Genomic DNA, 14,259 nt, shown 5'->3' on the forward strand with positions numbered 1-14,259 from the left:
CAAAATGTGAAATATGATATGTCAAGAACTCTGTAATGCTTTGAACAACCAACAATTAAAAAAAATAAAATAAAATACAAGAGAAAAAAAAAAGAATATAAGGGATATCAAAGATACAAGAAGCAAACAACAGAAGAAAAAATATACCTGATCAAAATAAGAGAAAAAGATGATAAATCCCACGAAAACCTACACAATGAAAATTTACAAAAATCTTTCAATGAACAAACTGGCAAAAATGGTAAAGACTACATGTAGGAGTAGAGACAGAAACAAATTGGTTGACATCAAATATTAAAATGTTTAAAGTAAGCCACTGTATTCTTACACACTTATCTTACAGATAATGTCAGAGACTTATGGGAACACAGTTAATCAAATAATTGTTTTTAATTGCAAAAAGTTAGCAATAACCTAAATACTTACCTATAAAGGAATACTTAAAGAGTGGCAGATCCATTAAAGGAACAGTATGCTGTGAGGTGAATACTGGCAGTGAAAGCTATGTTTACAAGATAATTGCAAGTTATACAATTACAACTATATGTAAATATATGGAAAAAGGGAGAGAAAGTAAATGATCCTACTATTTCTGGTAAAGAAAACAATTATATCTGTATATATACAGAAAAGGCTATATTTCAAGTAGTTTTTCAGAAAAGGCACTTTTTCAGTTTAAGATGTATATTTAAACTTTTTTTAAAACAACATACCTATATTAATTTAACAGTAATTAAGACACTTAAAAGATAAATAAGGAAAATCACAAAGTGATCATATTCCTCCAAAAAAAAAAAAAAAAAAACTTCCAGAACTTTTCACTGCTGTAGTATAATAGCCCAACTCTCAACATGACCTCTGCCTAACTCTTCAATCTCAGTAAGTACCTCTCCTATGTGACACTTAAGCCATACTATGTTACTCAAAGTTATACCGCTATTCCCTAAACATGCCAGGATGAACTGGCTTCTTTGCCTTTACAAAGGCTTCAGTCATTGCTTAAAATTCCCCTCCTCAATTTCCCTTCCTAGGTAATGCTCATTTCCCTCAAGACCCTGTGCAGGCAGAAACGATGTATCTTAAACAATCAAACAGATATCTGTAATCATCTGCCAATTAACCTTTCAGTGGCTCCTTTGCTTCAAGCATGCTGTTGGGAGTTTAGATGCATTATGTGATTTCATTCCTAAACCACTATTATCATTCCTAATATACAGATGTGGAAATAGTCTCAAAGTCTCACTGACTAGTAAATATCACAGCCAGGATCAGAACTCAAGACTGAGGCCCAAAACCAGTTTACTGAAGAGGTTGAGAGGATCTGACTGGATATAAGACAGGCAAGCCAGTCTTCCACAGACAGGGAGAACAAGTATAGGCGAAAGGATTGATCCTAGTCACAGGGTAGAAGATGGAGAAAGGGAAAGGTATGATTGTGGAGAAGAGTTTAACCATTCCAGATTACAATGTTCCTTTAAAACCAGGCAGCTGAGGTAGGAGGCAATATGGAAAAAGAGTAGATATGTGCAGGTCAGGAAAACTGAAGGCAATATTTTGGCAAAGCTAGTCTGGTAGCTCTGAGTAGCATGAACTGCCACGTTGGGGAGAGGGAAGCTAGGAATAAAAGTAGAGAGGACAGTTAGGAGCTACTGCAAAAAAACAATGTCTCCATTTCTTTGGGACTTGAACTAGGAATGATGGCTTAGGAAATGAAGATAAGAAAGCAAATCTTATACGTATTACAAAAGATTCTCTTGGTAACAGATGTTTGACTAGAGGTGAAGGGGAGAATGGACAGCAAAGGATTAGACTGAGAGGCCTCATTTCTTGAGTGACATCCATATGACCATAACTTATCTCTGGTAATTCTTAACATGTTAACAACATGACACTCCGGCCACTTATGTAATAACAAAAAATTAACTTCTTTAGAAATGTGATTTCTTGCCTAGTTAGCATAAAGCACAAAGATATGTTTTCAAGGATACCTGTAGAATCAGTCTCTCTAGAGTTACACTATGCAAGTCTCTTTAGAGTTACTAAATTCTTCAGCTCCTTCATCAAACTCCCCCTAGGTCTATTTATCATCGCTCCAAAAATATTTTCATTAAGCGAAGTTGGGCACTGTTGGAGGAAATTGTCTAGCTTACCTCCTTTCACTCTGAATTTTCAAAGACAAGTGAACAACATCAGTCTTTCCCTGATACTTCTCTACTTTCAAAAGCTTCCCTGTCTCATCGGTTCATCTGACTCCATAACATCACGTAGCACTTTCTGTCCTTCAATAGTACTTGGTTTAACCTCATCATCTGAGAGTGATTCAGGACATACTACCTAAACAGGGTTAGCACAAATAGGTAATCTAAAAGGTGAGCTATGAAATGAGAATAATAATGCTTGTCCTGATTCACAAGGTTGTTGTCACATCCAAAGGACATAATTATGGGTTAATATCCAACTATAGACAAAAAAAAAAATTGGGGTCAATGTGTTAGCATGAGCCAAACAAATAAACAAACCAGTGGTTCCCAACCTCCTTTCAGCAAAGCAGTCCCTACCCCTGTGCCCATGGGACAGTCTCAGGGACACTCCAAGAAGCAAATCATAGAAGTGATCTGGGAGTCCAGGTAGCCATTGTGGGTTCACACCAAGCCCAACAACTCATTTTTTTTTTTTTTTTATTCTAGAACTCAAATACTGCATTTTTAAAATGTGGTAGGTATACAAACATTAAAGGCAAGGAAAAAGCAGGTAAACATTCTAATTATAAATGAAAGATTAGTTTTAATACAACAATTCTAGTGTGATACTATTTACAATTCTGTGTAAACAGAATGCAAAAAAAATGATTCTGAATCCTAATAAAATTGAAGAGAAGAAAAATACTAATAAAGGATTTACAGTTTCAAGCTATTTGGGAACAATAAATAAATTAGCTCTTTAATTAAAATAAAGCTGCAAGTAGGTGTTCACATCAGAAAAACCAAGTACCTGTGAGTTTGATCTTAGAGAGGCGAGCCAAAATCCCTGGCAAATCATCCACATGCAGTTTCATCTCTTTCCACTGCTTTTCCTCTTTTCTCTCTTTTCCCACATCTGTTGGGCTTTCAACAATGGAGGCAGACTCTAGTTCTATTAGTTGCTTTTCACTTGGGTTTCTAGACAAAGGCAGGCTGGGGGTTGAAAGAGATCTCATCTCATATATTTCTGCTTTGGCTTGACCTGATGATATTTTTTCAAGGAAAGGAGATGCTACTGGTTCTGGCTTAGGTTTTACTTGCTGGTTGAGGCTTCTATTCAGCTGCGTCACATACTAAATCAAAAGAAACAAACAAACTCATATGTTACTCTAAAACTAAGCCTTATAATATTTTTATTTATTTATTTTTCTTATAATACTTTTAAATGGTTGTTTACTAACATCTTCCATCAGTAGTTTAAAACTAAATTTGTGAGGTGCTCCATAGTTCACATATCTCATTTAATCTTCTTAAAAGTTGCTAAAGAAGATTAATTATATTAATCTCTCTTTTTAATTTACACATGAGGACACTAAGGTTCTGAAATTGACAAAACCAAGAGCTAATAACCAGATATAAGTAGCTCTGGGATGAGGAACCACCTCAGAGGGTAACGAGTTAAATGTCTTTTTCATTATGTCAGAATGACTTGAAATTACAAATATCAGCCTTAGATATGACCTACAACTGATGAATGAATTCAGAGTTGTTTTTTAGGCATTATATATATTTGAATACAAGAGGATTGAGATAAGTTATCATTGCCCATTATAAAATGCCCCACAAATTACAAAAACTCAATTTATTTGAGTCTATTCAGAAATCTATGTGTTAAAAAGACTTTCAAATGCACTGCTGATTTAAGAAAATAAGAGGACCATGTTGTTAAAACAATCATTTCTGTATTACTTATGTACTTACAGAACTTCAAAGAATTTAAAAAGATAGATCATAAAAGTTCAGCTTTTCCTAATTTTAGCCTAGTCGAAATATGCCAGAAGTTTTCAATCTTACTCCAAACTTAATCAATAAGTTCAAGATCATACTTTTATCCTCAAATGCCAGAGTTATTCTGGTTTCAGTTAAGAATAATCAAAACAAGAGATTAAAGTTTTGGATAAACTTAAGAGGACACTAAATAAAAGTCTTTTTCAAACAGTACTTCTAAAACTTTTCTTATAATAGGAATTTCTGAAATTCCCTCATACAGAAAAAAGTATAGGCAGAAAGATTGAGAACATACCATGCGTCTGAGGAAGTTAAAGTGCTGAAATGTAATCCACTGCTTATTGACATTCCTGAAAAGGCGCATAAACTTGTGAGGGGATTCCTGCACAGCTTTTCTTTCTAGATACCAGACACATCCTCCTACCCAACCTAAAATAGAGAAAAGAGGAGGAAGAAATGGTAGCATGATTAATATTTCTCACCAAATGATAACTACACCTGCCCAATAGCAAAGCAAGCCAAAGTAAGTGCTTACTATATGACAGGTCAGAGCTCTGAAATTTTCTAATCCAGAGTTGTGAATAAATGCAATTTATTAGCCTTCTAGTGGTTTAAGTCAACATAATTCGTCGGGAGAACCTGGGAAATTTTTCATATTCGGATCATTATGCTTTTATTATAGTAAATGCTAAAATGGCCACTATAGATCTTTTCAAGAATATAAAACAACCACCTAGGCATGGTGATGCATGCCTGTAATCCCAATGGCTCAGGAGGCTGAGACAGGAGGATCTCAAGTTCAAAGCCAGTCTCAGCAACTTAGTGAGGCACTTAGCAACTCAATAAGACCCTGTCTCTAAATAATGCAAAAAAAGGGTTGGAGATGTGGCTCAGTGGTTGAGTGGCCCTGAGTTCAACCCCCAGTACCCCCCAAAATAAAAAATAAAACAACCAATACAATCATTTTTTTAAAAAGTAGAAAATGAATAACACTATTTTTTTTCAATAAATGACAATAAGTTGGAACATACATATTTCAGGTTAATATTCTGTTCACTTAAGGTAAGTGAATTATTTCTTCTTCTATTTCTTCCTCTAGGAAGAAGAAATAGTTCTCAATAAAATAGGACTCTATCTATGGAGTTAGGAATAAACTATTCTGGTTATATCTGAACTTGGCTTTTAATCATTCTACTGCATCTCCTCTCAAATCAACAAATGTGATACTTCTGGCTTAGGCCTCATTTCATTCAATCTGTACAATCTTAACAATCTGTACAACATCACAGTTTTTCTCTTTCTTTTTCAGTCTCTCCTTTAATGACTTCCATAACACCAAAGGTTCTTGGTCTTCTGCTTTCTGCTTCATATTTCCTAGGTGTCTCCTCTTTTGGGGTCTATCGCTTTAAGGGAGTTGTGTTCCCATTGTTCTGAACAATAAATATGATCCCTGAGCAAATGGGTAATTGTTCACTTTCAACCCATTTCTAGAGTCATTAGGTCTATATTCAACTGCTCTTGGTATTTTCATATGGATGGATAACAATATATCTTTGAGAATACTTTATTCTCACCCTTTTTACTCTATTCTGTACTGCAGAGAAAACCATTAGCTATTTAAGATTTTAGGATCTCCTTAACTCTTCCTTTATCATCTAATAATCATCAAGTACAGTCAACTCTGAAATATAGGTAAAATCTATCCACTCCTTTTCACTCCTACTGATATAGATCACTACAATCTCACATATGAACTATAATAATGGTAATAGGAGTCAAGCCAGTCATCCTGCCTCCATGTTCCATAAAACTAAAGTTTTCTTCCTGATGCTGATAATACATATTACTCACCCAAATCTGTATAGACAACTCACCAAAGTAATATTGTTGTCTCATGACCTTTCACTAAACACACATACTTTAGCATTTGTTCAACTTTATATTGTTTCCTGCAGATGACTTGATAGCCCACATGACCTTCCTATATTGTGGGAAGGAGAACTAACACTGAAATACATGGCAATTATCTTAGATTAGAGGTTAGTCACTTACTCACTAAAATCATATTCTCAAACTGCAGTTAATTATGACATGCATATTTTCTACACACAGAAATATATGTTTGGAATCACCTTTGAAAAATATCTTTCAAGAGTAAGTGGGCCAAGCTGAGATTTTACAGAATAAGAAGAAAAAACAGCGAGGAAACTACACTTATAAATAATGAAAACAATTTATTTAGGCAAAATATGTTAATTTCTCTGAATCAGTACCTAGAAAATAAATATTTCAGCCTTAGGGTAAGCTAAAGTAGGTTTTAAAATACACAGGACTGGAAATATGTGACCATAACCACTATTTACCATCAGCACTGAATCATATTTGTAGAGCTTTTAAAACTAGATAAGACAAAGCTAAAAGACCCTAAAATATTTTTAATGGTTATAAAATACTTTGAACTTTTATAAGCAAAATCAGATACAACTATTGGATTACTAGGTATCTAAAACAGTCCTAGTTTACTTTCTCTGCCACTTCTTCCCATCAAGGTCTCTTCCAAGTGGATCACAGTAAGTCATGGAGACCACTTACTATTAGATTTATTGGTCATACATTCAGTTTCAGAAAGTAAGCTATTAATTCCTTCTACACCAACACCATCGAAAGACTGATCTGGCAACAAACTATGTGGGCCACATGCAGTACATTCACTGGACTGGGACAGTTAAGTGGAACTGCTCTACAGGAAAGGCAGAAAAACAGCTAGTCTGAGGTATGACATTGAAGAATCCTCCACACAGAGGGGATAACTCAAGTACTAACTAGGGATGAGATTTCCAAGAATGAATACCTAGGTTAGAATTAAAGAACACTCACAATCAGAGGTGGTAGAAGTAATAAATACATGATTTTAAAAAGAAATATAGTGCTTTAAAAATGCAAAACTTTTCATTATGGAAAACTGTAGTCATAGTAGAAGAGTTCAATGACCACACACCCCCACCTCCATCCATTACTTATCCCCCAGCTTTCAACAATTAAACTCTGGCCAACTTTCTTTCATCTACACACCTTTCTACTCTGTCCCCACTTTATGAGCCAGAAGCAACTTTTGAGATCATCTAGTTCAATTATTTCATTTTATAAACTGAGCAAACTCAATTCCAGAAAAGTCCAATGACTTGCCCAGAGATCACACAAATTAGAAGAGACCCATAAAATTACATTATAAAAAAGAAGAAAGGAATTTCACTGAGTCACAAAACATCTCAGACAGTGTGCCAGGTGAGACCTCAAAAGTTTCTGAAGAGTGACCAAAAGGCCATTCCTGGGGCTGGGGCTGGGGCTGGGGCTAGGGCTGTAGCTCAGTGGCAAAGTGCTTCTCTAACACATGTGAGGCACTGGGTTCGATCCTTAGCACCACATAAAAACAAGCAAATAAAATAAAGGCATTCAGTCTCTCTATAACTACAAAAAAACAAAAACAAACAACAACAACAAAAAAACCAAATAGGCCATTCCTGGCTTCTAGTATCTGGTCTCTAATATAAACCAGTCACACACTCCACACAGTCATTAGTTATCATCCTAAAACACTGTGGGCAAAACAATTCCCAATCTTTTCTACTCTCCATCTGGACAAATGTCATTCTTTCACAAATGATTACTGAGGCACAAGCTACTATTCTGAGCACACAGTGAACCAGATATGCATTGTCTCCATCCTTCTATCTTAATGAAGTTCATATTCTAGTTAAGAGAAACAGTAAACAGGCTTATATATAAGCAAGTATGGACTGTGTTAACCATAATGAAATAAATAGGATGTTATGAGAAAGGAAGGGCAGAGTTCTTTATTTTTAGATAGGATGGTCAGGGCAGGCTTCTCTGAAAAGGTGACCTTTGAGAACTAGCAAAGAGTGAGGAAAGTGCACTGAAACTTCATCATTCGTCACAGGTCTTTCAAAGTGGATGATCACACGAGGGACACGCTGAGGACAGAAAGCCAAAGTCCCAGGGGATTATGGCCTGCTGTCTGCAGATATCACCATGACCCTTTAAGTTGCAACAGGGCTTCTGAGTGGGAGCAAAGTGCTTTCCTTGTCATTTCAAGCCTATAGCTGGGACCTGAGGCTCTGGTATGCTAAGAGGTTTGTGGAACCGTAAGATTTAACTCTGCCCTCACATCCAGGAGAGGAGGATGGAGCACAGGGTGTGGACCACTGGGGCCACACCGTCAGGCTGGTTCACAGGTCTGTGACCTCTTCATGCTAGACTATTCCCAAGGTCACTTCCTCTTCACAGTGAACCAGCGGACTTAGCCAAGGGCTCCCAAGGTTGCAGCCGGCCGGAGCTACAGCCTCGCACGTGGAAAAATTAAAAAGAAAAGAGAGAGAGAATTTTCCCAAGGTCGGGTATACTACCTGTCAGGAGGCATGAGGAGAAAGCGTGAGGGGATGCGGCCATAACGGATGATTCTGGCCGCTCTCCGGGATCCCCGTGTCCTCACTCCTCACCGGCTGCTGGGCGCCGCCATCTTGTTTGCCCGCCCCCTGTGGGAGCAGGGACTTCCGGCTCGTCACTTCCGGCGGGCGGGTTCTGCGGGGAAAGCAAAGTAGCTGGGGGGTGATCTGGGCTGTTGATCTGGACCCCGGCAGGGACGAAGGGTCGAGTACCCGAGATGCATTCGGGAAATGCGAGAAGCATCCTGCATCGCTTGACCTGAAAAAGCCGCGGACAGCGGCTCCATGCTTCCAGGCCCCGGAATCTAGCAGGCATCCCGCGGCCCGAGGTTACCCTCCGTGACCAGGTGCGATGGGCAGGGCTTGTCCGCGGCCTCCTCGAAGGCCGTTTAAATGTATGGTTAGGGCATTTCCTGGGGACCCGGGCGCCGCCAGTACAAGTTCGTGCGGCGACGCCTCCGCCTTCCGGTCTGCTGGGTTTCAGACAGCTGTACCACGTTCGCTGTCAGATGTGAGGCCGGATGCACTCGAGGTTCACATTAAGGGAACTGAATCATCACTATATATACACACACACACACTTGTCAGGTGTTCCAGAGAATTACACAGTGTCCCTCAAACGGGTACCCAGGCTTCTATTGCTCATAGACACTCATAAATTGTTATTGTCTTAAGTATTGTGATTGCTCAATCAAATTTTGCAGCAGCCCCCCCCCCCCAATTTGGTTTATCATGTCGGGGTTTCATAAGTAAAAGTACATAAGTCAGCGCTTGTAAAGACAAGAGAGAAATAGATAACTGAACTTTTTAAGGGCAGTTTCTATTTATTTTCAGTGATGTGATGAGAACTATTTGGGTTCACCTCAGCTAACATTGCTAGGCACTAGGGACACTGACAAAAAAAAAAAAATAAGACCCCCTTGATTCTATAAGAGCATACACTGTTCCTATGGTGGGAGGAGAGGTGGTTGTTATGGGAGTCCATGTGATAAGGGTGATGCACAAATTGCTGTAGAAATCCAAATTGAGGTAACGTTTCTGTTGGCTTAGGGAAGGTGTCAGATTTAAACTTGCTACTCAGTGGAAGATTCTGTAAGATTGTTCTCACATACAAGGAAAGTAGACAAAACAGAGAATGGGATTGCAGTTTTTAGCTGAGGCTGATCACAGTTCATCACTGTGAACTTAGGACTGTTAATGTTAAACTAAGTGAGTTGTAGATAATGAATTTTGAATAAGTAAGAGTCTAACAATTTTGTTCAACTCATTGTTTTTCAAACATTTTGAACACAGCCTGTGTTATGAGATGCCATATATATGTGTGTGGATGGGTATATATACATCTGTATACCTGTATAGACTCACATATACACATGAAACAAAATGTACTTTTTCTTTTGACTTGGAATTGAACCTGGAAGTGTTCTACCACTGAGCTACATCCCCAACCCTTTTTCTTTTTTATCTTGAAACAAGAGTCTCACTGAGTTGCTGAGACTGTCCTTGAACTTCCAATCCTTCTGCCTCAGCCTCCCAGGCAGCCAGGATTACAGGCATGTGCCACCATGCCCAACTGTGTACAAATATCTTGAGGATTGAAATATGTTCATATTGATAATTTCTTCTTATTCTAAAATGAACCAGTTTTTTTGCTTAATTAAACCTACATTTCCTGGAAAGTTTTCTTAGAAAATGCTGTAGTTAAGTCTGTCCTTCAGTCATCCTAGATGAATAAAATTTTTGCAGATAGACCTCAGACATCTGTGCAGCTTGACGTTTTCATAGAAGAAACTGAGGTTGAGAAAGGGTAAATGATCCACTCTAAGCAATGGAATTGGGACTCTAAAAATATAGGTCAGCATTTTCCCCATCTCATATTTTCTTAGATTTTGTGTTATAAAACATAAGAACCTAGTGATACTGCTTTACACCACTAGGATGACTAGAACCAAAAAAGTGAAAAAATAACAATTGTTGTTAAGGATGTGAAGAAATTGGAACCACCACATATTGCTGATGGGAATATAAAATGATGTAGCCATTTCAGAAAACAATTTTGCTGATCCTCAATAGGTTAATCATAGGGAAACCATGTGACCCAGCAATTCCTGTCCCAGGAATGTGCCCAAGAAGAATGAAAACATGTATCCACACAAAAATTTGTGTATAGATTTCATAGCAGTATTATTCATAATATCCTCAAAGTGGACACAATGCAAGTGTCCATCAGCTAATTCCTCCTTCATTTATAAAATGTGGTAATATCCATATGATGGCCTGCTATTAAAGTGAAGATAAAATACTAATACTTGCTACAAAATTAGTGAACTGTGAAAATTATACTAAGTGAATTAGTGAACTGTGAAAACTATACTAAGTGAAAAAAGACAGTCACAAAAGACCATATTTTGGAGGGGTCCATTTATACGAAATGTCTATAATACTCAAATTCATAAAGACAGATTAATGATTGACTAGGGCCAAAAGAAATAGTAGAGGGAAAAGAGGAATAATTGCTAAGGAAGAGGATGAAAATGTTCCTAAATTGATGGTGTGATAGTTATATAACTGAATGTACTAAAAATATTGAGTTATGTACTTTTAATAGGTAAATTGTATAGAGTGTGAACTTTCTCATTAATGCTATTATTTTAAAAACAAAAACAAATCTAAGAATGAAGTCAGGAAAAACGAGGTGACAATTCTGTTGAACAACCTGTTTATCCTCTACCAATAATTCTTTATTCCTTATGCAGATTAGAAGACATGACTGGATTGTCCTGAATAAAGACTCCTCAGCCTACCTTGCAGCCTGATTTGACGTTGTGACTAATTCTGAGCAATGGGATACAATTAGAAGAGATGTGTTTGACTTCTGTTTGTCCTTAATAGGAAAGTGCAAGTCCTTCCATGCTGGCTGGCATGCAGATGAAGTGGCTCGATTTTGAGCAACATCTTGTACCATGAAGAGGTTCAGCAAAGCAAGAAGATGTGCAGAGCCTGGAGAACAACAACTTATGAAGCTGCCGTATGAGCCTTGGGTTGGTTAGGTGAAGGAGAAATAATTTCTAACTAATACAGAGTAATTGGGGTTTTTTGTCACTTGCAGTACTATTTAATCTATACCAGTATACTATTAATGTAAATATAGATGAACAGCAAAGTTAAATGAGTTAATGTGGTTAACTCATAGCTTTTAAAAATGGCTTTGTGGGCTGGGGTTATGGCTCAGTGGTAGAGCGCTTGCCTGGCATGTGTGAGGCACTGGGTTCAAACCTCAGCACCACATAAAAATAATTAAACAAAATAAAGGCATTGTGTCCATGTGCAACAAAAAAAAAAAATTTTTTAATGGCTTTGTATGTCCCTCCTATGCTATTTAGGGATGAGGGGATCACACAAAATCTGATGTGGAAAACAGCAATCATTGTATTTCATAGAAATAATTTTTAAAGATCACCTAACTCCCCTTATCCTCATTATTCACTACAATTGTTCATCATACTCTACTTAAGTTTCTCTAGGATAAGGATGTCCCTCTTTCCCAAAGAGAAATATAATAGTAAAAAGTTAGGAACAAGGATATTAATGAGAACTAATCATGTTGATTCTATGACTGCTATAAGCAGGGCTTTGTGCTGGTAGAGAGCAAAGAAGTATTGGAATAGTTCTCACAGAATTTATAGGCAGATGGAAAACAGGTAGAAAAGTCCCTTGCCCCTGTCCTCATATTGCAGTATCACAACCCTGATTGGCATTGCCAGCCAGTAAGGCTGCAGCACAGTGGCTTGTACACTCCCAAGTCCAAGTACAGCATCAGAGGGCAGACTTGAAGGCCGGGGAGATAACTAATGTGAATTCTTCTTGAATAGATGTTCCACCTTAAGTGTACAGATTAGATTTTGCAGTCAGTGTTCTGTGAATTTGAGTAACGTAAGTCAGTTCCTCAGATCTCCTAATAGTTCCTTGGAAGTGACTGATAACATCAGGATAGAATCTTAGTCCAAGGTCACTTCAGGCATTATTATACCTCTGCTGTCTCCTCCAGCTGCCATTTTCCATTGTTACTCTCCAGAGCTCAATTCCATACATGAGTCTTGAGATGCCTAAAGTGAGAAGTACAGTTCAGAGTACAGAAAAAGAAATGGCAACGAGAAAATGCACTCTAGCAAGTTCTATTCACTGCCATAGTTTTCTGCCTTTTCACTAAACAGACCTTGTTAAGGGAAACAAAATACCCGATCCTGGGAGATGAATCATGCTGCTTTAGGTCAATCAGCACAATCTCATTCTAATTTACCTGCCTACACACTTTCCCAGAGTTCTTATGGCAGGGCTGGTTATATTACTCCATTCTGTCTTGAGAGAAAAAAGCCTGCTGGAGAAGTTTTAGGCAATGGTTTTGTTTATCATTGAAAGAACTGGACGTATAAAGGGAGGTACTTTCTCTGACTTTACTCTTCTTTTCTTAGGAAGAAAGGCTGAGAATGCAATTCTTGGAGCTGAGACAGCCTTCTTCCAACTATTCGGTAACAGTCATGAAGACAAAAAAATATGCTGAGGAAGGCAGAGTGGAAAAAACAGCCTAGTTTCTTGAGGAAATTGCTGAGCCATTGCACCAAGTCAAGAACATATATCTTCAGGTGTATTGCTATAGCATATTGTGATGGATAAGCTACTATTTGGTGTTCCGATCGTTGCATCCTGGATGATATGATACGTTCCATGAATGGCACAAGGAGTTGAGCAACAAGGCATCAAATCTTATTCAGCAGATAACACGGAAAAACAACTAGAATTCAGTCAGCTATCCAAAAAAGGATATCATGTTTAACAAAAATAAAGTGAATTTGAACATGGTGGCTAGTTGTTGTCATGGATTTAGGCTGTATTTTGGAATACTAATATGGCATGAATCCATAATTGCTTAACTCAAAAATAAAAGCCATTCTGTGCATATTTGTTCCTGTCTTGTTTCTTCCTATTTACTATGTGCACAATTTCCTTGGTGATGTCAGAATGCCCAATTTCCCACATCAGGAAGGTATCTTTTGTTCTCTCTCAGCATCTTGAGGCCTAAGAAGAATATGGAAAATTTTTAAATACTACTGATTGAAAAAAGTTATAAACCACACTTAGAGATAAATTTTCTATTAGCTGTGAGGAACTCTTTTTTTTTTAAAGTTCGGGTGCATATTTGTTATTTTTTTTGTTGTTGTTTGTGAGGACCTCTTAAAAAATGGTTCTTATGTATTCTGGTAAGTGACCTTTGAATATTATGAAAAAAGAGAATTTCAAACTACAAGTTTTGCTAAAGGCAAATTAATAATCTCAGGTAAATTATATTTTCAGCAACAATCATTAAGCTACTAGGAAAGCATGAACATCACTTCACTTCTGAAATCGGTTCTTATCTATGGACATTCTGTCTACATCTGTACCTTTAACACAAATTAGCAACAGAAGATGATTTTTTTAAATTGTTAATGTATAATTGCAAAAATGCACCATTTCTCTGGCACTGTACTAACAATAGTACTTTATCATGACAACTCATTCACTGTGGAAGAACCCCAATATCTACTATTTTCAGATTAGCCTGAGGCCTTAAAAGATTGAATAATTTCCCCAAGTTCACATAGATAAAAAGTGCCACATCTAAAATTTCTCTTGTATTATGTATTACAAATTCCTCATTATCAAATTTTTTCATGCTAGAATAGAATTTCCCATTTCATCAAATCAGTGAAGTTGTTGAAGTTCAGCCTCAAAAAAAAAAAAAAAAAGACTTTTTTTTTCTCACTTTGTTCACTTCCCTTTGATCCAGT

The 14,259-nt window shown here is 37.3% G+C and overlaps 1 protein-coding gene and 1 long non-coding RNA gene across 2 annotated transcripts in view; one reads left to right on the forward strand and one right to left on the reverse strand.

The window, feature by feature from the left end:
• COX10 (cytochrome c oxidase assembly factor heme A:farnesyltransferase COX10) overlaps positions 1 to 8,551 on the reverse strand; it is a 138,895-nt gene extending 130,344 nt beyond the window's left edge. The window contains exons 1-3 of the mRNA XM_081270964.1: positions 8,393 to 8,551; positions 4,264 to 4,397; positions 2,992 to 3,313 (exon numbers count right to left, since the gene is read on the reverse strand). Coding sequence (XP_081127090.1) covers positions 2,992 to 3,313; positions 4,264 to 4,397; positions 8,393 to 8,435 — 499 coding nt within the window. The 5' untranslated portion in view covers positions 8,436 to 8,551. The remainder of the gene's footprint in view (positions 1 to 2,991; positions 3,314 to 4,263; positions 4,398 to 8,392) is intronic.
• A 17-nt stretch (positions 8,552 to 8,568) lies between these two features.
• Positions 8,569 to 13,382, forward strand: LOC308635996. Its single transcript, XR_014019319.1, has 3 exons — positions 8,569 to 8,778; positions 11,324 to 11,481; positions 12,904 to 13,382. It is a non-coding gene; the product is annotated as an uncharacterized lncRNA (long non-coding RNA).
• The last annotated feature ends 877 nt before the right edge of the window (positions 13,383 to 14,259 follow it).

The sequence above is a fragment of the Spermophilus citellus genome (genome assembly GCF_964194105.1).
Source record: "Spermophilus citellus genome assembly, chromosome: 17".
In the NCBI taxonomy this organism is placed as follows: Eukaryota; Metazoa; Chordata; class Mammalia; order Rodentia; family Sciuridae; genus Spermophilus; species Spermophilus citellus.